Genomic DNA, 23,934 nt, shown 5'->3' on the forward strand with positions numbered 1-23,934 from the left:
TTCAAATTCCTATATAGTTTTTTTTTTAGTTTTAGTTATTTTAGAACATCAAGTTAACCTAAATGAAAACGAGAAATGTTGCTTTTTGAAATATATATTTATTTTAATATTAATGAAGTATTTATATTTTATTGAATTTCAGTTGATGTCTAATGTATTTCAGGTAAAAAAATAAATAAATAAATAAAATGTTTTTATGGTTTTACTTTTAGTTCATTATAATAACCATGAATATAATACAATTTAAATTAATAATTTTATTATTTATTTTCTTAATAAAATCTTAATATTGAATTCAAGACAAAAAAGTCAATAATAGTTTCTAATGTTATCACTACTTTCATAAATTACATATATTGCATTTTTATATTTTAGCATTTTTTTCAATATATATAACAATATTTCAAAATTCATGTGGTTTAAATGGAATTTCTCTTACTATATTTCACAAATCACTATAAATGTAATGACATATTCAAATACAAAGAACAAAAATTATTACAAGGAAGATTTTTGCATTATTTTATAACAGACAAATTTCATGTTTTTTCTGACAATATTTTAAAAGCTTGTTCCCAGAATTTGAGATGGCATAAACCAATTTCATTCAAAGTCATGATGCCAAACAAATCCAAAGTTACAAAGCAACTGTGAAGCTGACAGTGAAGATCAAACCTTAACATGATATGTCTTCCTGTGCAACATATCCAGTGAATGAGCGACATCAAATGAATTGAAAACAGTCCGTCTGACTGTCGACTGCGACAATCCTTTAATTCCCAACCATGTGGACGTGTCTGACGCGAGGCAAAAACCAGGGAGAAAGGGACATCGCGAGGATGAGAGCGAGAAAATGTATTCAGCAACCATGTGTCTACATGCGACGTGAAACGAGCTGCAGAATGCCAGTGGCAGAGGCACACTGGCCCTGTTGTTTGAGGCGAGAGTGGGCACTGCGAGCGAGGACTGGGTCAGAGATGGTTTTCTGGGAGAACAGAGGCTTCTCTTTATAGCCCACGTCTTTGTCTGCCTCTTCATATTTAACTGCGTCTCTGCACTGTTGCCAAATGCACATATCTCCCATACCAGTGAGCAGCGGGCGACCTGGACAATGGACCCGTCAGTTTCATCAGCCTTCCTAATAAATAACAATTAAACTCCAAATAGCTAATAATGAGAATGGAGTTTAACAGTTTTTATTTTCCAGTCATTTCATTATAACGTTTATGTCCTAAAACCCCTGAAAAATAAAACCAAATCAAACCATATTTATATCTCAAAATAAAATCTGTATTTTAATGCAGAAAAGTTGCAGGTGGGTGTCATTATACGTTGTAAAAAATATTTTTTTGAATTTGTAAATACTACTGGTGTGCGTTTTACAAGGAAATACTATTTTAGTCTTTCTACTTCAAAATTTCACGTTTAATTTAAAGTGTTATTTGCTATTTCTCTGCAATTATTTGTGAAATTTACTAGCAATTTTCTTTCTACACCAAAGTTTTTCATTGTAGAATGTTACATAAAAGTGTAAAAGTAAATAGTAGCTTACTTACTTTTAAAAAATGTAATATATACTGTGCACAGATGTTTGTGAAGAACTTCACAGCAGATTGGTAACTTAAGTGCAAATTTTTCACTAAGGAGTGAACATGTGGAACAGTGTTTCTCTCACCAGTGAGTGTGGCTAGCAGAAAGGGAAAACCCGGACTGGAGCGGAGTGGACTACATGCAAGTCTCAAGTCTAGTTTATTTATAAAGCCCTCTCCAGTACAGAGTAAACCAAAGGGCTGTACAGTAAAAAAAATAAAAAATAAAAATAAAACTACAAATAATAATAAAACAGAACAAAAAAACAAAAACAAATCAATAATAACAATATACAGTATCTCACAGAAGTGAGTACACCCCTCACATTTTTGTAAATATTTTATTATATCTTTTCATGTGACAACACTGAAGAAATGACACTTTGCTACAATGTAAAGTAGTGAGTGTACAGCTTGTATAACAGTGCAAATTTGCTGTCCCCTCAAAATAACTCAACACACAGCCATTAATGTCTAAACCGCTGGCCACAAAGTGAGTACACCCCTAAGTGAAAATGTCCAAATTGGGCCCAAATAGCCATTTTCTCTCCCCGGTGTCATGTGACTCGTTAGTGTTACAATGTCTCAGGTGTGAATGGGGAGCAGGTGTGTTAAATTTCGCTCTCACTCTCTCATACTGGTCACTGGAAGTTCAACATGGCACCTCATGGCAAAGAACTCTGAGGATCTGAAAAAAAGAATTGTTGCTCTACATAAAGATGGCGTAGGCTATAAGAAGATTGCCAAGACCCTGAAACTAAGCTGCAGCACGGTGGCCAAGACCATAAAGTGGTTTAACAGGACAGGTTCAACTCAGAACAGGCCTCACCATGGTCGACCAAAGAAGTTGAGTGCACGTGCTCAGCGTCATATCCAGAGGTTGTGTTTGGGAAATAGATGCTGCCAGCCTGTCAGTGCTCAGACCATACGCCACACACTGCATCAAATTGGTATGCATGGCTGTCGTCCCAGAAGGAAGCCTCTTCTAAAGATGATGCACAAGAAAGCCCGCAAACAGTTCGCTGCAGACAAGCAGACTAAGGACATGGATTACTGGAACCATGTCCTGTGGTCTGATGAGACCAAGATAAACTTATTTGGTTCAGATGGTGTCAAGCGTGTGTGGCGGCAACCAGGTGAGGAGTACAAAGACAAGTGTGTCCTGCCTACAGTCAAGCATGATGGTGGGAGTGTCATGGTCTGAGGCTGCATGAGTGCTGCCGGCACTGGGGAGCTACAGTTCATTGAGGGAACCATGAAAGCCAACATGTACTGTGACATACTGAAGCAGAGCATGATCCCCTCCCTTCGGAGACTGGGCCGCAGGATCCCAAACACACCTCCAAGACGACCACTGCCTTGCTAAAGAAGCTGAGGGTAAAGGTGATGGACTGGCCAAGCATGTCTCCAGACCTAAACCCTGTTGAGCATCTGTGGGGCATCCTCAAATGGAAGGTGGAGGAGCGCAAGGTCTCTAACATCCACCAGCCCCGTGATGTTGTCATGGAGGAGTGGAAGAGGACTCCAGTGGCAACCTGTGAAGCTCTGGTGAACTCCATGCCCAAGAGGGTTAAGGCAGTGCTGGAAAATAATGGTGGCCACACAAAATATTGACACTTTGGGTCCAGTTTGGACATTTTCACTTAGGGGTGTACTCACTTTTGTGGCCAGCGGTTTAGACATTAATGGCTGTGTGTTGAGTTATTTTGAGGGGACAGCAAATTTGCACTGTTATACAAGCTGTACACTCACTACTTTACATTGTAGCAAAGTGTCATTTCTTCAGTGTTGTCACATGAAAAGATCTAATAAAATATTTACAAAAATGTGAGGGGTGTACTCACTTCTGTGAGACACTGATATATATATATATATATATATATATATATATATATAAAAAGAAACAGAAAATAACATCGAAGAAAAAATGAAACAAAGCAACACACCTAGTAATGAATCCGATATTTAACCGGAAGCCAGTGCAGCTTTTCCAAAATGGGGGTAATATGCTTCCTTTTCTTTGTGCTTGTGAGGAGACTCACAGCACACAGCCTCATTTTGGACCAATTGTAGTTTTGAAATAAGAGATTGACTTTCTCCCAAATAAAGTACGTTACAACAATCCAAGCGGGAGGAAATAAATGCGTGTGAATCACTATCTCAAGATCAGCAGCAGACAAAAAAGATTTCATTTTTGCAATAGTCCTAAACTGAAAAAAGGGAACTTTTTACCACACACTTAATCTGTTCAGCAAATGGTAAGGATGAGTCAAAGATTACACCCAGATTCCTCATCTTGGGCTGCACATGGACCTAAAACATCTTTTATGTCACTGTCAATCTGATTTGGCCCAAAAATGATAACTTCAGATTTAGTCGCATTTAGCTGGAGACGATTTTGCTCTAACCAGCACTTTACCTCCTCAAGACATAATAACAAAGATGATCCTCCAGATTTAAAAGGCAAGTAAATCTGAATATCATCGGCATAAAGATGATTCACCATGTCTTTTGAAGACAAGACCTAAGGGTAGAAAAAATAAAGAAACAAAACAGGCCCCAAAATGGAGCCCTGAGGAAGTCCACAGTCAATATGAACTACAGAGGAAGAGAATTCCCCAATCCTCACCGGAAAGGTTCTTTCCTTCAAATAAGAGGAAAACCTTTTTAAAACGGTACCTCTCAGACCCACAACATGCTCTAAGCGCATAATGAGAATATCATGATCTAGTATTAAATCAAAAGCTGCACTAAGGTCGAGCATAATTAGAGCTCCTTGACCACCTGAGTCCCCAATGAGTACATGCTTTGAAAGAGGAGGGGAAACTGCTGTTATGTATGCATTTTGGAAATACTGCTTACATACCTGCCATTGCCCGAATAAATGCCGCACTGTGGCAGGGTTTTCCAAAAGTCCCTCCTTAAATGTGGCATCTTGTAAGACATTGGCTGTGGTTTCTGCCTCAGTGAGCCAATTGAGGAATTTTTCCAGGTCCAAGTAGAAATGCTGCAATTGCCGTAGTCCAGCTTCCAGATCTGCCTCCTTGTCCCCTACACTAAAAAGGGTAATGACTTCATTGTTATACAGAAAGTAAGTTGTTAAATTAGCACCTTAATATACTTCAATTTCACATAAATGTTATTATTGGATTGTTAAATTCGCTGGTAACAAATGCTTCAAATATCAAGCCGCAGGATCTTAAGTGGCCCAGAATTCTCCTGAAAGCAATTGCACCTTAAAAAGCACTTGAAATAACCTCTTATGCACCCTCACTGTGTCAGCAGTGCATTATTTTCATTCTATATACTTCCTTTATTGAAAACGTTATTATATGCCACTCCACTGGTTGGTGATACTGAAAAATCAAAGATTTAAACAGAAGCTTACCGCTTTTTGATGTTGGCCCAAGCCAGATTCATGCTCTCAGTCATTTGTTTAACTTTGCTTGTATCGTCGTCTGCATAAAGGGTCAGCAGTTTGTTTGCCAGTTCATTGGTGACATTCATGTGAGCTTGGCACTGCTGTATATCCTTAGAAAGTTGCTGCAATATAATAATATAGCATTTATTTGTAGTAATCAAATCACATGCATTCATCTGAAGATCTTTTAAGGAACACAAGCACACTAAATCAGTTTATTTCAGTTTCTTAGTCATGGTCTGTCATGAAATAGATATTGTGTTTATTTTACATTACCTTGACATCTGCATTTTGGCCTTTTAAATCATCAACACTGTGAGAAACTTTCTTCCAGCTTTCTAGTTTTTCATTGGCTTTCTTGATGAGGGGCTCCACCCTTTTTCTGGCCTCCAACCAATCGCTGGAGTCCTTATACATGTTCTGCAGTTGAAGGACCCTGTCCATCAGCTTGGTGTGGGAATCCTCCCAATGTGCCTGTAATTTTTCAACTTGAAATAAAAGACAGAACATTTCTAAGGAACAATTCTGAATATGGCTTAAACAATCTTAGTTCATATAATGGACATATGGAAATAAACACGATTTACATTTACAATGAATCAATAAATCAACCAACCAATCATCAGTGCTTGCTTGATTCTCTTAACCAAATACAATTTTATATGCACTTTTTGCCTTACAACATACTGTAGTTTGTGTTCAGTAGTGGTGTCTTATAATGCTATGACCTTGAGATGCCTGGTAAGACACAGTCCTTGGCAACAGTCATTGTTTAATTTCTGCATTATTTCAGAGACCAAGCTGCTACAATGTTGACACCTCCATATCACCACAAATACAGTGGATCATTGAAAGAGTATATGGATATGGACGAGGCAAAGCTGACTTACTGCGCTCTGTAATGGTTGCCCGTGTCTCAGGGTTATTGGTTTTGTTCTTCAGGTTCTGAGCCGCAGTGATTTGTTTGTTCAGCTGTGGGCATCTTTGCTCCATGTCTTGCAGTGTTGACTGTTAGATAGTCACAACACAGAGTTCTTTACTACAGGCAGGATTTTGTGGCATCTTCTGGTCTCATGTCAGTCATATTGTAATTTTTTTTTTTTTATTATGTTAGCTCACATATTATATCCACTTATAATATTATTAATTTATATTACAATTTAATTAATTCATAATATTTTATATAATATTTTGTGTGTGTGTGTGTGTGTGTGTGTGTGTGTGTGTATGTATGTATGTATGTATATAATATATTATATATATATATATATATATATATATATATATATATACACACACACATACACATACATACATACATACATACACACAATTCTATATATATTTATAAATAAGCATAATACGATTACATTTTTTCAATACCATTTTCTAACTTCCCTCTGACCGTTACATTAATTAAACAGTCTTTTTTTTTAAAAAATGAAAAAAAAAATGAAAAATGGAAAATAGTTATATAAAACTAAATAGTATTTGGTGCTCCGTCGACTAACATTTTATGTAGACTTTATGGAAAAACAAATGTTCCAAAAGTGCAGAATGCAGCCATGACAGGACAGTAAATAAAATATTTTACTGTGGACATGGAATAAGAGCTGCAAGATGAAGGCATAATCTGACCTTGAGTTTCACCGTCATGTCGTTGATCTCGTCAAGATCTCCGACCATTACTCTCTGAGTCTGGACCATGTGATCCAAAAGAGTGAGCCAATCATCAAGCTCCGTCCAGGATTTATTGAATTTATCAAGGGCTGCATCTCCTGCCGCACTACCAGTCAAAGTTACGGCTGGAAAATAAAAAATGATCATTTGTTCAGACTTTCAGACGTCTAACATCACATAAGCAGCATGAGATGTTCATGAATTTTAATAGCATATTATTATAGCTTCAATCATCATGCATTACATGATATCATACCTGCAAGCTGACATTTGTCTCGCCACTCTTTAAGGAGAACTTGAATTGATGTCCAATCTGCACTGAGGCCATCATACTGCCCCTGGAATGCATCAATCCAGGACAATTATATTAAATAAAGTTGCATGCCATGAAGCTGATAGACTGATATAGTCTGATATATTGCATTACAGTACAGTGATGGTAGATACTACTGGGAAGTGTGCAGAGTGATCTAATATCATAGTCATAGTGTTTCTGAGATCATATCTAATGACATTGTGGTCGATTAAACACCTTTTCTGGTTGGCATGGAGGTCTTTCTTTTGCCAAAACGGCTTCCACTGCTGGTTTCTTTTCCTTTACATCATTCTCGATCTACATGAAATAAAATAAGAAAAAGAAGTTCACAACAAACTCTCATTAAAGGAGTAATCTAGCTCTCTGTTTTTGAACAAAATAATAATAATAAAAAAAAAAAACCCAGGTCACATTTTACCCCAAAATTAAAAAAAAAAAAAAAAAAAAAAAAAAAAAAAAAAAAATCATTTTATTTTGAATTAAAAAAAAAAAAAATTAACTTTTTTTCCCCCCACAATTACCACTAAATTCTCAGTAAAGCATCTGAACATTTAAATGTTAAGCTTTTTTATTCTCAGAGGTTATAGTCATTGTATTCTTAGCACTGTAATACAGTATATTTTATTTAAATAATCATACATTATTGTATAAATGCTTTAAAAGTTAAATAATATATATTTTTATATTACAGAAATAAATCAGAATGAGATTTTCATATTATGTCACGAGAAGAGGGAGGTAAAGAGGTCAAAAAAATAATAAAACAAATAATGGTCCTAAAAAATAGGCTTCAGTTTCAAAATATAATTCTTCTTTCTTATTTAGATTTATATTTATCCTTAATATAATATGGTAATATGGTTTTGAAATACCCTTAACCCTGAAAAGGAGCTAGTAATAGTTATACTTGCACCACTAACAAGAAACAAGATTTGGTTTTGAGAAAAACAACAGTATAAGTGACAGCATGCAGCAGTGTGCAAATCATAATCAGTTGAGTACAGCAGAATCAGAGCGAAACGGCCACAAACAATTCAAAATCACACAAGTACATATGTACTGATTTTTTTCATAAGTTCATTAACTGAAAGAGCAAATGATTTCCTGAACCTATTAGTTCCATGTCTAGGGAAGCGAAACCTGTGCCTTGATGGGAGCAGATGAAACTATGAAGCAGATGCTAGGAAAGACATCTGACAAAGTGTCTCTCTGTACAAATTTGAGAGACTGTGCACTGTGCAGGTCACATTAGACTTTAAAAAACTGTAAGTTTCCTTAATCTTTGAACAACTTGTTTGAGAATGAATTACCTACATGTTTGTTTCTAGCAGGGATCAAATCAGCAACGTGATTGTTGCAAGCCCTGAACTTTTACCACTACACCACCCATAGCTATTACAGCATAAAGTTGAAATAAGACAGACAACAGCATTATGAAACAGCAAGACTGTGGTCAGTATGTTCTACATATGCTAGCTCACGTCTGTGAGATTACCTTTGGGTCTACTGCAGTAGGGGACTGCTCAAGCTGATTCTTTGTAGTGGAAGCCCAAATTGAGAGCTTGGAGAGCTGTTCCTGGTACAAAGACAAATCCCTCAGGAGATCCTCGATTTGTCGCTGCTTCTCAGGAAGATCAGTGGACACCTTTTGAGGAGAGAAAGAAACATTTAGAGTTCTTTTCAATAAATCACTGCAGGGGGTAACCTTACGAAACCTGTTCAGAACATGTCCAGGTCATGTTTTACACCAAAATCAAAAGAGATAGATATACTGAGACATAAAAAACATTAGAACAGAATAAATAAAATAAGAAATATTATTTTTCATAAAGAGCTTATATATACTATAAGCTTATATATACTTATGAATATTTTTTTTTTTTTTTTTAAGGATTTTTACCTTCTTTTTTTGCTTTGCTAAAAAAATAAATACAAATAATAATAATTATATAATATATACACACACACACACACACACACACACACACACACATACATTATGGAGTAGGATATTGACCTTAGTGTATTAGAGGTATGCTAATATTCAAACAAATTTTTGTAAACATCTATGATTACATGGATCTGACTATTCAATGATAATGTCCTCATTAGGCTGTTAACAGAAATGATACTTGCATTAATCATGCCAAGGTCACAAAATCATTGAATTTAATGGGCAAGTAAGATCAAATAGTAGAGAAGGAAAGAAATGATTTGAATTACCTTGGCCCATCGCATGTTAATAACCTTCAGATGTTTCTCCAATGGTTTGACTTTATCAGCTGGGAGAGATGAGCCCTTGCTGTTGATCTGATGAAGAGTTTGCTTTCTGCTCGGCATTTCCACCACCCGGGCCTAGAGATTTTCACACACACATATTAATTATCTACTCCTCTTTGTGACTCATTTTTGGTGATTTGCCTCATGGGAGAATTTTAATTTTAATACGGAGCTGAAAGCTATGTTTTTCCCCCATGTGTGAGCTAATGGCATCTTTTTAAGCAACTGATTTTTACCTTCACTTTTTCTAATGTTGCACTGAGCTGCTCCTTGTGACCTGCTTCTTCAGGAAGTGCAGCCACAGCCTCTGCATCATCCAGCCAGGACTGAAATTCCCCCATGTCTTCATTTAACTCTGCAAGAACAATTTTTGCCCCGGAAGACCTAAAACACACAGCAGCCATATTAATGCATTCCTTCAAAATAAGGACAAAAGAGGGCAATTATGTAGGTGTTTGCTGCTCAAATTGAATTATGCTAAGATATTCAAACGTGCGCAGCTCTCTCACAAACTGCCTGCATTAACATGTCCTGAATTTTCACTAACCGTCTCTTGATCTCAGCAAGCTGGTTGGACGCTTTGGCCCAGCGGGAGTTGATAGAGGCGAGCTGCTGTTTAATGTGGTCTCTGTCGTCCTTACTACACTGTGGAGTCAGATCTGTCCCAAGAGCATTGAGCCCCTTCACTGCTGCTTCCTGTTTCTCCAACTCTCCCTGGAGCTCCTGGGAAAGTAGAATGTCGCAGTATAGATGGTCTGAAAACTAATCTATCATGAGAACTAATCTAACACTAATGTAACATACTGTATTGCCTAAAAAAATCTGGCAATACTTTTTTATGAAGCCTATATATAATGATTTCTTATTCATAATCATCATTTTTAACAGTATTCTTAAAAGAATAGATCACCCAAAAATAAAACTCACCCCAAGGCCATCTAAAATGTATATGACTTTCTTTCCTTAGCTGAAGATTACAGGATTTTTTTCTCCATCTAATCAAAGTGAATAGTGCCCAACGTAGACCATTCCCAACATGCCTATGTCACTTGAGAGGTGAACATGCTTTGCAGAGCTGCACCAAGGCAAGCATTTGTAGTTTATATATATATATATATATATATATACAGGTGCTGGTCATATAATTAGAATATCATCAAAAAGTTGATTTATTTCACTAATTCCATTCAAAAAGTGAAACTTGTATATTATATTAATTCATTACACACAGACTGATATATTTCAAATGTTTATTTCTTTTAATTTTGATGATTATAACTGACAAATAAGGAAAATCCCAAATTTGGTATCTCAGAAAATTAGAATATTGTGAAATGGTTCAATATTGAAGACACTTGGTGCCACACTCTAATCAGCTAATTAACTCAAAACACCTGCAAAGGCCTTTAAATGGTCTCTCAGTCTAGTTCTGTAGGCTACACAATCATGGGGAAGACTGCTGACTTGACAGTTGTCCAAAAGACGACCATTGACACATTGCACACGGAGGGCAAGACACAAAAGGTCATTGCAAAAGAGGCTGGCTATTCACAGAGCTCTGTGTCCAAGCACATTAATATAGAGGTGAAGGGAAGGAAAAGATGTGGTAGAAAAAAGTGTACAAGCAATAGGGATAACCGCACCCTGGAGAGGATTGTGAAACAAAACCCATTCAAAAATGTGGGGGAGATTCACAAAGAGTGGACTGCAGCTGGAGTCAGTGCTTCAAGAACCACTACGCACAGACGTATGCAAGACATGGGTTTCAGCTTTCGCATTCCTTGTGTCAAGCCACTCTTGAACAACAGACAGCGTCAGAAGCGTCTCGCATGGGCTAAAGACAAAAAGGACTGGACTGCTGCTGAGTGGTCCAAAGTTATGTTCTCTGATGAAAGTAAATTTTGCATTTCCTTTGGAAATCAGGGTCCCAGAGTCTGGAGGAAGAGAGAAGAGGCACACAATCCACGTTGCTTGAGGTCCAGTGTAAAGTTTCCACAGTCAGTGATGGTTTGGGGTGCCATGTCATCTGCTGGTGTTGGTCCACTGTGTTTTCTGAGGTCCAAGGTCAACGCAGCCGTATACCAGGAAGTTTTAGAGCACTTCATGCTTCCTGCTGCTGACCAACTTTATGGAGATGCAGATTTCATTTTCCAACAGGACTTGGCACCTGCACACAGTGCCAAAGCTACCAGTACCTGGTTTAAGGACCATGGTATCCCTGTTCTTAATTGGCCAGCAAACTCGCCAGACCTTAACCCCATAGAAAATCTATGGGGTATTGTGAAGAGGAAGATGCGATATGCCAGACCCAACAATGCAGAAGAGCTGAAGGCCACTATCAGAGCAACCTGGGCTCTTATAACACCTGAGCAGTGCCACAGACTGATCGACTCCATGCCACGCTGCATTGCTGCAGTAATTCAGGCAAAAGGAGCCCCAACTAAGTATTGAGTGCTGTACATGCTCATACTTTTCATGTTCATACTTTTCAGTTGGCCAAGATTTCTAAAAATCCTTTCTTTGTATTGGTCTTAAGTAATATTCTAATTTTCTGAGATACTGAATTTGGGATTTTCCTTAGTTGTCAGTTATAATCATCAAAATTAAAAGAAATAAACATTTGAAATATATCAGTCTGTGTGTAATGAATGAATATAATATACAAGTTTCACTTTTTGAATGGAATTAGTGAAATAAATGAACTTTTTGATGATATTCTAATTATATGACCAGCACCTGTATATATATATTTTATTTTTTTTATTTTATTTATTTTTTTTTTTCCCTAAAAATGATGGATCGTTGTGTGGTTGTGTGGAGCTCTTTGAAGCTGGCTAAATATGGATTTTGTAATGTCAAAAATTGTCTATATTGGGCACCATTCACTTGCATTAGATCCTGGAATGTTTTCCTCCAAAACCTTAATTTCTCTTCGGCTGAGGAAAGAAAGTCATATACATCTTGGGTGGCCATGGGCTGAGTAAATAATCTGCAAATTTTCATTTTTTGATGAACTATTACTTTAGTATTATACACAATGTAAGTTATTACTATAATTAAATGATAAAATGTATGTTTACCTTGAGGTGTTCTCTATTATTTATGGGGTCTTGTTCATACTTTACAATTGTCCTCTCAGCATCTGTGAGCCAGTCGTCAAGTGATTTGAGCTCTACGCTGAATTTCTTCGATTTTTCAAGGTGTCTGGACAGCAGCACAAGTATACAAACAAAACATTGTGAGTCAGAGAGTAAAGAGAGAGAATGTAAAATCAATATTCTGATTTAAACTGCAAAATTTATTAGTGTAAAAAGTTAATGTGCACATATTATTTAGTTATAAAGCACTTAAAAACAATCTCACTTTTGTGGTTTCTTTTACTTAATCTAGATTATTTGACAGCTCATTTAATATGACTCCTGTTAACATTTTTTTTTAATTATTAAAATAATAAAAATAGTTTTTGTTAATTGAAACACAACCAAAAAATAAAACCAAAAATTATTCAGACATTTTTTTTTTTTTTATATATTTTTGATATATTTTTACTAGTGGGTGCAGGACACTATAGTTCATTTATGTAAGTGAGGTTTAACTCTGAGATCTTGCCATATTTTATTACCATTTTTTTTAAACTATAGTGAATAAACTGTATTAATGAATGAAATGTTCAAGGTGCCTGAATAAATTTTGGTTTGACGGTAAATATTATATTAAAAACTTAAACGAAAATTTTAAATATTGATCTTTTTAACTAACTGAAATAAAATAAGTTTGTTAAAGTGCTAAAATTATAAAAAATAAAACTGAAAAATATAAATTAAAGCTAAATAGAAATAAAATGACAAAAGCACATAAAATTAATAAATATCATATTCTTAAGCATGCACATACAGATCACATTCATGTTTCTGTAATAGATGCACAAGTAATAGGGTACAGTACATTTAACAAAGACAAACATGTCTGAACAATTCACCGATAATGGTGAATAACACATTATTTTGCTATTGACTGATAAGGCAAATTACAATAGTGTGATGTCAATCATCCTTACGCGAGTCTGTCGTGATAGAGCTTTTTAAGGTTTTCCCAGTTGGCTCTGAGCAGTTGAACCAGTAAACTCTCCTCAGGAAGAGAGGCTCCCCTGCCCAAAGCCTCCGTCACTGGACTCTCCAGTTTATCCAGATTAACTTTAACCTCCTAAAATCACATGTAACACAACAGATTAAAGTATTTATATTATTTTTAATGCTGTTTCAGTGGTGTGAGTAAAACAAATTGTGTTCATGTGCAGTTAATGAGTAATTCAATAACAGATTGAATCAGCTCATGGACACAAAAAAGCACTGGCTAATAAAAATCATTTGTAGAAATGAGACATGGTTTATGATACAACCTTAAGGCACTTCTCTTGTTGAGGAACGTTGATGAATGCTGCAGACCAGCGCTCAGGAGAGTTCAGCAGAGCCTCGTTTTCAGCGATACACTGCAGCAAAAACTGCAGCTCCTGCATATACAAGGATGGAGAACAATGCATCTCAAACAATTTGACTATTTTACTCTGATGAAATAACAGGTTACTGTGCAATGAAGAGCTGTAAACAGAAGAAAAAAAATAATGAAGAAAAAAAATGGTTTATAGACACTCAAAACCCTTTTTAAATTTTTTTGTTTCAATCCCGCATTAAAGACAGTCCTTTACTATGGAACCCCTAAAGTGACATGGTGACGGAAAAAATATGAGATGGGAGGGGGAAAAAATATTTCAATGCTTCTGCGTTTGTTCACAAAAGTTTTGCGTTAATTTGAGAAACTTTGCAAATGCTCGCAAAACCTTTGCGTTCCCTCGAGAAACTTTTCTGTTCTCCCGAGAAATTTCACGTTCAGTCGCAAAACTTTTTGAGAGTGAACGCAAAAAACTCGAGGGAACGCAAAACATTTTGAGAGTGAACGCGAAGTTTCTTGAGGGAACACAAAACTTTTTGAGAGTGAACGCAAAAAACTCGAGGGAACGCAAAACATTTTGAGAGTGAACGCGAAGTTTCTTGAGGGAACGCAAAACATTTTGAGAGTGAACACGAAGTTTCTTGAGGGAACGCAAAACATTTTGAGAGTGAACGCAAAGTTTCTCGAGGGAAGGCAAAACATTTTGAGAGTGAACGCAAAGTTTCTTGAGGGAACGCAAAACATTTTGAGAGTGAACGCAAAAAACTCGAGGGAACGCAAAACATTTTGAGAGTGAACGCAAAAAACTCGAGGGTACGCAAAACATTTTGAGAGTGAATGCGAAGTTTCTTGAGGGAACGCAAAACATTTTGAGAGTGAACGCAAAAAACTCGAGGGAACGCAAAACATTTTGAGAGTGAACGTGAAGTTTCTTGAGGGAATGCAAAACATTTTGAGAGTGAACGCAAAACATTTTGAGAGTGAACGCAAAGTTTCTCGAGGGAAGGCAAAACATTTTGAGAGTGAACGCAGAAAACTCTAGGGAACAAAACATTTTGAGAGTGAACGCAAAGTTTCTTGAGGGAACGCAAAACATTTTGAGAGTGAACACAAAAAACTCTAGGGAACAAAACATTTTGAGAGTGAACGCAAAGTTTCTCGGGAAAGTGAAAACATTTTGCGAGCAAATGTAAAGTTTTTCGGGGGAACGCAAAACATTCACAAGAGAACGCAAAAGCATTTATACATTTCATCTCATATTTTTTCCCCTTCATGTCCCTTTAGAGGCTACGTACATTACAGTGATTTTACAGATTATTTTCTCCAATACTTCAATATTCAAATTATGCATTTTTAATATTTACTTTCTTTTTACCACTATTGATTTTTTTAACCATTAAGAGCAGACTTACACTTTTGTGGCGCACTTGAGTGAATTTAACGTCCAGCTCTGCCCAGCGTTTATTGACTGGGAGGAGGCGGGGCTCCACTAGCTTGGCAGCTCCGCCCTCTGAAAGCACACGGCCCAGTCCACGCAAGTCCTCCAACTTTGGACGTTGATGTTCAACCTCAGAACTGACTGCCTGATGGAGAACATCCAATTCTTTTAGTGTACAGTCCTAAAATATTCTTAAACTTAAGATGGAAGCAAAGGGACTCAAAAAAAACATAGTAAGCCTCTATTCTGTTTAAAAACATCCCTGGTGAGGAGAACTTTGAAAAGGCTATTTTGAAGAAGCTAAAGTATAAGAATATAAATATTAATTAAGACTGGTAGTGTACACAGTAAAGAAACTTTGGCTCTCACTTTCACTCTTAGCTCCTCGGGGGGATCTGGAAGCTCTGCTAGGGTCTTCTCAATTTTGTCCAGCCACTGCATCATGTCATCTGTTTTCTTACAGAACTGATACCACTGTGGGGCAAGAGCAAGGGCCTTCTTCTTTCTCAGGGCTCTTAGATTCTATGAACACAGAATGAATATATTAAGACTCATTACATACAATACATTTATAAATCAAAAATTATACAGTATGTCCACATGATTGTCACCAAGCAAAACATGATTTACCAAAGTTTAACACACCAAACCCTCCATAGATTGATAGTAACCACCCTAGAAACTGCCTATTTTTTAACCTTAAGTTTTGACCATGTTTCTAACCTACTGTGACCTCATTCTTATTCCAGTTTTGACCTTGTCTCTGAATTAAATCATAATACAGGAGTTACACTGACTTAACTATTTTATTAGTTTTTACTAGTTAATATTTCATTTTGGAAATATTTCAAATACCTAACCCTAAAATCTGATTGGGTGATGATATGGACGTTGTTCCAGGACCAATAAAGGACTGATCCAGGAACATACCTTATGTCCTAAATAAAGTCACATAGAATCAAGAATGTACTTGAAAATTAAGCTTCGAAGCTTTACGAATCTTTTGTTTCGAATCAGTGGTTCGGAGCGTGAAAATCACGTGATTTCAGTAAACGAGGCTTCGTTACCTCATAAGTGTTTCAATGGTTCACCACTGGGGGGCGTGACTTTGGCAGTTTGATATGCACTCCGAACCACTTCGAAGCTTCATGAAGCAGTGTTTTGAAATCACCCATCACTAGGTATTGCTGAATAAAGTCGTTATTTTGTTTTGTTTTTTTGGAGCACAAAAAGTATTCTTGTCGCTTCATAACATTAAGGTCGAACCACTGTAGTCACATGAACTGATTTAAATATGTCTTTAGTAGCTTTCTGGGCATCTGAACGTGTTAATTATCTTGCTGGCAATGCAGGCCTCACTGAGCCAACGGATTTTATCAAAAAGATCTTCATTTGTGTTCCGAAGATGAACGAAGGTGTGGAACAATATGAGGGTGATTAATTAATGACAGAATTTCCATTTTTGGGTGAACTAACCCTTTAAATAAATGTATTATATAAATTTATAGTAAATGTATCTTGTTTTAAGAAAGCTTTTCTGAAAAACATTGATTTTTTGTAACGTATAATCAACCTGACATATAAGCGCTTTTGCATTACTGCAAAATTACATAATATGACCATATAATCATACTATATTTGATGCAGCTGCCCTTGGTTTGTACTTAAAGAACACACATTTAAATTCAATGACATGCTATGAGTCTAATGTCAAGAGCTTGTAAATGTAGTCTTATGGCCTTATTTTCGAATAAAACGTGTACTTGACATGTCAGCACACTCAATAATTACCTTCAGAGTGTCATATTTGTCATGGAGAAGGTTGTGTTTCTCACAGACGGCCTCTCTTTTCTGCCCGGATGGAGTTCTCTTGAGGAGATTTTCTCCTTTTAAGAACAGTTCATTTAGCGCATCCTCATCTATGACCTGTGAAAGAACAAGCACAGAAAAATATCAAATTAAATGTCAAATCTCTCTCTCTTTCTATTTATCTATTTGTCTGTCTGTCTATCTATCTATCAGACAATTTGCAGCCAAGCAATGCAATGATGTACTGTGCCAGCATTTGTTACTCATGAACCAGATCCATTCCCTGAAACTCATTATCTTTCTTGTCATGAGATCTTTACGCTAAAGCTCGGAGGCTGTTTCAGCCTTTCACTGCCAGTGCGGTTCCAATGACTGAAATTAATTTTAGCCAAAGAAACAGCTGAGAGTATTTTCTTACCGCATCCTCCAGGAAATCATCCTCTTTTAGACTTTCACCTAATTTAATCTCCTCGTCCAGCACCTGGAGCCATATATTAGCCTGTCTGTGGTACTCGTCTAACTCTTGAGAAGAGGCCTGGAAAAAAATATGATCAAAAATATACAAAAAGTATGAAAAAAAAAAAAAAAAAAAATCTATTTTCTAAGTGGTATAATAAGACAATGTCACTGATGATTTTCGGATCAACAAAGGGAGAGAAATCTGATTCGAATTTACCATGGCCCTGTATTTGTGATCTATATGTATACATAAATCAGACATACAGCTTTTCATAAGACTACCTGTCCCATTAAAATCCTCTTTGCGACGATGTCAAAGCGCTGGTTGAGCTGTTCCACCTTCGGCTTCACCTGAGCTTTACAGTGTTCCCCTCTGTTCTTTATAAGATCCTCCGCCAGAACCTGCACCGCTTCAACCTTCCCCTTCATCTCCTCCAGCTCTATGCGCAAACCCTGAAATAAAACCCGAAAATAAGAACACATCAATTATGAGTGCTACATTTTGAATACATATACTATAAATATATATAAAATCAATTCCCAGTTGTTGGAAAAAAAAAAAAAAAAAAAAAAAAATCAAGGCCTGCCCTACATTTTTCTGTTCAATATCTTGTTTCACTCAAAAATACATATTTAACATAATACATATAAAACAAAAACAAGTTATCATTTATGTGTACATGTAAACTTTCTAAAACTTCAAAATGCACAAAAACAAAATGTACAGATATAAATATTTTGGTAGTATGATGTAAAAGATAATTATATTTACTTATAGATGACAATAGAAAGGATCAATTAAAATACTATTTTTTTTTTTTTTGTCTGTCTGTCTGTTTTGTTCTCCCTAATGGCCTAATCTAGAGTTTTATTTGGTGCAAATTGCTTCCAATTAATGAGCCATCAAAAAATTACTACCATAGAAAGATGGATAACTGTTTATTTAATTTGATGCAGAAGTATGGCTGCATAAAAAATCTCTAGTCCTCAATAATGGAGAACAGTTGGTTGTAAAGTGCAACAGCTCATTGTGAGTGTCTGTCATGTGCTACTGAAGACCTTTATGACGTGCTCAACGCAGCCCTGGCTCTCCATCTGATCCAGCGTTTCTTCAGTACGTTCCATCCAGGTGTTGATCTGAGAAATGTTCTGCTCAAGTGTTTTCATTTGACTCTGATAATCCTGCATGACAGATGGAGAGTTACATTTGGTTTAAGTGGATAGCACAAGTAAATATGTTCAGGAAAAGGGTTTTGAAATTTCATATTGAATTAAAGAGAACAGTTCACCCAAAAATGAACATTCTGTCATTATATATTCACTGTTGTGTTGTTCCAAACCTGTATGACTTTCTTTCTGTTGCTGGACACAAAAGAACAACATTTTTCCATGCCCTTCTCAGTAATAACCAGTGTTAGGGAAAGTTACTTTGGCAAATGTAAAGGCCCTTTCACACCAAAAGTAATATGAATTAGCCTCAGGCTGATCACAAATGTGATGTTTATCTAAAGTCATTTTAGCTTATTAGTATGGTTGAATTGGATCATCGAAGGTCAGCAGCAAAGACATTCGTTGAGATTAAATATATAAAGTATATTAGCTTAATTTAATATATTTAATTATTGCAGGTTTGTGCAATATTCTGAGGTTGAATTTCACTGTTTTTATTCATTTTGAGGAAAACGGACTCTGTTTATGTGCAAGTGAGATGAGTAAATGCTCACATTTAGCCTAGAACTACAATAACCGTCATGTTTACGCACAACACCTCTGCACTTACTCTCGATTTCTCTCAACATGGCAACAGCAGAGCTGTCAGTCAATACATGGGAAAAACAAAGTAACCTACATTACCTATTTGAAAAAGTAACTCAGATATTTTGTTGTAAATGTAAAAGTAATGTGTTACTTTACTAGTTACTTGAAAAAGTAATCTTTCATATGCATGGAAAAAAGCAAAATCTTCAGACGTTCTAATTTTTTGTGTCACATGGAAGAAAGTCATACTCAAATATATACTGGTCATACAGGTTTAGAATGACATGTGGGTTAGAAATCAATGACAGAATTTTCATTTTTGGGTGAACTATTTCTTTAATCATTTCATTATACCTTTGAGGCCAAGCCTCATCTGTTGATGTATTGTCCCGAAGATATTTATAGAGTTATTTACAAAGTAGAACAAGAAGAAAATGTAGTCAAAGACATAAAATATGAGATAAATGATGGGGGAAAGCAAGTAGTAGAAAAGGTAATAAAGAAGAGAAGGAGATAAATGTGCTTAACAGTTTCATAACATTATTGCCGCCCCCAGAAATCGCCGTCTGGATTTAACGGAACAATATGGAGATGTGAAATTGAAAGGAAATGAATTTAGCCTTGTAGGGCATATTTAGCACAAGAAATATTTTGCCTGAAATGAAATGACTCAGAACAGGGTCATATGGTTGCTATGAACGGTTGCTCACCAGCAGGAGTTTCAGCCACTGCTCGCTCCGTGACGTCACTGCGATCCAGTTGCAGTTGAGCAGACTGACCTTGTCATCAATAAGGTTCTCCTGGCTATGAAGTAAACCCTTCAGGGTCTCTGCCAACTCCCTCACTAGTTTCAGCTGTGGCTTATGACGCTCAGTGTCCTCCTGCGTCGCCTAGGTGGAGAAGATGATGTTTTAATCGGTTGTTTTTGAGTTTTTCATTTCAAATGTGGAGTAATATGTCTTTTTTAAAAAATACACACCTTCTTGAAAACAAAGCAGCATTGCTGGATTAACATTTTTCACCATGTTAAAAAGAATAGTTCACTCAAAAATATAATTTATTTACTGTATGATTTCATTGTATGGAAAACCACAGCATAAACACTTTTAAAAACATTTAATTTTGTGTTCCACTAAGAAAAGAAATGCTAATGCATGGAAGCTTGTTCCCTCCATGAAATAAAAAATAAAAATTGTGACTTTTTATCTCACAATTCTGACTTTTTTCTCGCAATTGTGAGTTTATATATCACAATTCTGACTTTTTTCTCAGAATTGTGAGATATAAACTCACAATTGTGAGTTATAAAGTCAGATTTGCATGATATAAAGTCAGAATTGTGTGATAAAGTCAGAATTGCGTGATGTAGTCAGAATTGCATGATATATAGTTATAATGTGAGTTATAATGTCAGAATGGCGAGTTATAAAGGCAGAATTGCGTAATATAAAGTCAGAATTGTGTGATATAAAGTCAGAATTACAAGTTATAATGTCAGAATTGCATTATATAAAGTCAGAATTGCGAGTTATAATGTCAGAATTGTGTGATATAAACTCGCAATTGCATGTTATAATGTCCAATTGTGAAGGAAAAAAGACTGACATTTTTTCTCAGAATTGCAAGATTATATCTCACAATTCTGACTTTATAACTCGCAATTGTGAGTTTATATCTCACAATTCTGGAAAAAAAAAGTGAGATATAAACCGTGAGATATAAACTCGTCATAAAAATTGCATCATAAAACCTCGCAATTGCAAGAAAAAAGTTTTCATAACACGCAATTCTGACTTTATAACTCGCAATTGTGAGTGTAAATCTTGCAATTCTGAGAAAAACAGTTAGAATTGTGAGATAAAAAGTCGCAATTACCTTTTTAATTTTTTTTTTATTTAGTGGTGGAAACATGCTTCCATACTAATGGGTTTAGAAGAACATGGAGGTGAGTAAATGATAACAGAATTGTCATTTTTCGGATTAACTATTCCATTAATGACCAGTGAACTCTTTTAGATGTAAACAATGCTGCTGAAATTACATGAGTTGTGTATTCATTCACCTTGGCCCAAGCCAACTCTGCATCCAAATCGCTTGGCATCCCTTCCACCGAAGACCGGCGTGTCAATTCCTCATCAGTAGTTGCCAGCCATTCTGTCAGACTGTTTACCTCCTTCCTAAACTTCCTTAATAACTTTAAAATCTTCTCCAGTTCCTGCTTTCCTTCTGTTACCTGCACACAGACAAATGAGATCATCGACAACTCAAAAGGTTAAAAGGTTGATGGAAGACATTTCTGAGACATTTTAATCCACTATGTAAATATTTTTTCTTAATGGATGAGTTGGAGCAGATAGTGAAGGGAAATCAGCCAACAAGTATTCAGCATAAATGGAAACTATCAATACTATTTAAAAGATAGTTAATATTCACACATACCATTTCATAAAAGTATTAATTTCTTTAAAAAAAAAAAAAATCTTACTGACCTCAAATTTTTTGAACAGTAGTGTGAATAATCTACAAAAGATTCTTTTCAGTTATTTTTTACTTAATTCCCATACTTTAATTTGAGTAATGCGTAATGGTTTTGATGATAAAATAGCAACAATATACAATGAGTAGGATTTCAAATTGGTACTGTATGTGTTTTACATTTATCCTCCCTTACCTGTGAACCCAAATCATTGTATGCAAATTTGAGAGCCGTCAGCCTGTCGTCCAGCTCCTTGGGTTGCTCTGTCTGCTGCTTCTGCACAATCTGTCTTCCAGTCTTTATCACCGTCTCCACCTCCGATTTCACTTCACTCAGATTCTTATAGAACTTCTACATGGGGGAAATAGAAAATGTGTTAAAACTCCCCATAAATCAGATATTGCTGCCCGACAAAAACTAAACTGCAACTTGCAACAACTAAACGAAAACTAAAATTAAACAGAGAAATGAATAAAATGTTAATTAGTAATTAAACTGGATAAAATAGAATTTAAACATATTTCATACAGTATAAGGTAATTAGTTAATCTCCACAATAATATTTCATGCATTAACAATTGATGTATTCATAAAAAAAAAAAAAAAAAATAGAGTATAAAACCTATTAAATCACCAAGCACCCTATATTACCCACCATACACTGCTCCAACTGTGACTGTACGACCTCCTGCTCCACACTCCGAATACTCAGCACTCCTAGCTTCCCTTTCACCTCCTCTAGCACTCGCTCACATTCTTTCAACCGCTGATCAAAGTTGGCTGGCTTTTGGAAAAGCCGGAACTTGCCTTTCACTTGCAATAGTTTATCCTGAACAGACACACAAAAACTGGCATTTGTTAACAGGTATTTGATTACTTATTATTTGATGAATTTATTTATGCATGAAGGATCTAGCAATTGAGACAAAAATTCAGCTACTTGAAATTATATGATCTGTTACTCTTACATATGTCGCATCAATCTCTCCAATCACTTTCTCTGATGCATCAGCCTCAACAGCCTTTTTCTTCATGTCATCAAGAGTCACCTCATGACCATTCAGCTCAGTCTGAATTTTCTGTTAAATGAGATAATGTGATCATTGATATCCTTACATTTTTTAACTACATTAGAGATAGATAGATAGATAGATAGATAGATAGATAGATAGATAGATAGATAGATAGATAGATGGATGGACAGATAGATGGACAGACGGACAGATAGATAGAATGGCAGACAAAACATAGATAGATAGACAGACAGACAGATTGATAGATAGATAGATAGATAGATAGATAGATAGATAGATAGATAGATACGGACGGACAGATAGATAGGCAGACAAAGATAGATAGATAGATAGATAGATAGATAGACACGGACGGACAGATAGATAGATAGATAGATAGATAGATAGATAGATAGATAGATAGATACGGACGGACAGATAGATAGATAGGCAGACAAAGATAGATAGATAGATAGATAGATAGATAGATAGATAGATAGATAGATACGGACGGACAGACAAAATGACAGATAGATAGATAGACACGGACGGACAGATAGACAGATAGGCAGACAAATATAGATAGATAGATAGATAGATAGATAGATACGGACGGACAGACAGACAAAATGACAGATAGATAGACACGGACGGACAGATAGACAGATAGGCAGACAAAGATAGATAGATAGATAGATAGATAGATAGATACAGACGGACAGATAGATAGGCAGACAAAGATAGATAGATAGATAGATAGATAGATAGATAGATAGATAGATAGATACGGATGGACAGACAAAATGACAGATAGATAGATATATAGATAGATAGATAGATAGATAGATACGGACGGACAGACAAAAAGACAGACAGACAAAATGACAGATAGATAGACAGACAGACGGACGGACAGATAGATAGGCAGACAAAACAGATAGATAGATATATAGATAGATAGATAGACAAAATGACAGAGAGACAGACAGATAGATAGATAGATAGATAGATAGATAGATAGATAAAATGACAGACAGACTGACAAAATGACAAACAGACAAAATGACAGATAGATAGATAGAGAGATAGATAGATAGACAGACGGACGGACGGACGGATAGATAGGCAGACAAAACAGACAGACAGACAGACGGACGGACGGACAGATAGATAGATAGGCAGACAAAACAGATAGACAGATAGATAGATAGATAGATAGATAGATAGATAGATAATGTTTGTCCCA

General features: G+C 35.9%; 1 protein-coding gene across 11 annotated transcripts in view; it reads right to left on the reverse strand.

Moving 5' to 3' along the window:
* dmd (dystrophin) overlaps positions 1-23,934 on the reverse strand; it is a 126,166-nt gene that overhangs the window by 49,159 nt on the left and 53,073 nt on the right. For 10 of the 11 annotated variants that reach the window (XR_007930290.1, XM_051894299.1, XM_051894275.1 and 7 more), the window contains exons 31-55: positions 22,644-22,754; positions 22,331-22,504; positions 21,871-22,026; positions 21,262-21,432; positions 19,910-20,089; positions 18,501-18,623; positions 17,724-17,894; positions 17,401-17,517; positions 16,965-17,099; positions 15,543-15,695; positions 15,148-15,318; positions 13,686-13,796; positions 13,344-13,489; positions 12,367-12,490; positions 9,834-10,009; positions 9,523-9,670; positions 9,230-9,361; positions 8,502-8,651; positions 7,223-7,303; positions 6,947-7,028; positions 6,649-6,815; positions 5,901-6,018; positions 5,287-5,498; positions 4,978-5,132; positions 4,456-4,645 (exon numbers count right to left, since the gene is read on the reverse strand). Coding sequence is in view for 10 of the 11 variants with exons in the window: in XM_051894299.1 (XP_051750259.1) it covers positions 4,456-4,645; positions 4,978-5,132; positions 5,287-5,498; positions 5,901-6,018; positions 6,649-6,815; positions 6,947-7,028; positions 7,223-7,303; positions 8,502-8,651; positions 9,230-9,361; positions 9,523-9,670; positions 9,834-10,009; positions 12,367-12,490; positions 13,344-13,489; positions 13,686-13,796; positions 15,148-15,318; positions 15,543-15,695; positions 16,965-17,099; positions 17,401-17,517; positions 17,724-17,894; positions 18,501-18,623; positions 19,910-20,089; positions 21,262-21,432; positions 21,871-22,026; positions 22,331-22,504; positions 22,644-22,754 (3,654 nt within the window). In the remaining variant the exon portion in view is untranslated. Of the gene's footprint in view, positions 1-675; positions 816-4,455; positions 4,646-4,977; positions 5,133-5,286; positions 5,499-5,900; positions 6,019-6,648; positions 6,816-6,946; positions 7,029-7,222; positions 7,304-8,501; positions 8,652-9,229; positions 9,362-9,522; positions 9,671-9,833; positions 10,010-12,366; positions 12,491-13,343; positions 13,490-13,685; positions 13,797-15,147; positions 15,319-15,542; positions 15,696-16,964; positions 17,100-17,400; positions 17,518-17,723; positions 17,895-18,500; positions 18,624-19,909; positions 20,090-21,261; positions 21,433-21,870; positions 22,027-22,330; positions 22,505-22,643; positions 22,755-23,934 lie in introns of those variants that run through there. The other variant, XM_051894331.1, reaches the window with a different exon arrangement.

The sequence above is a fragment of the Ctenopharyngodon idella genome, chromosome 1 (assembly GCF_019924925.1).
Source record: "Ctenopharyngodon idella isolate HZGC_01 chromosome 1, HZGC01, whole genome shotgun sequence".
In the NCBI taxonomy this organism is placed as follows: domain Eukaryota; kingdom Metazoa; phylum Chordata; class Actinopteri; order Cypriniformes; family Xenocyprididae; genus Ctenopharyngodon; species Ctenopharyngodon idella.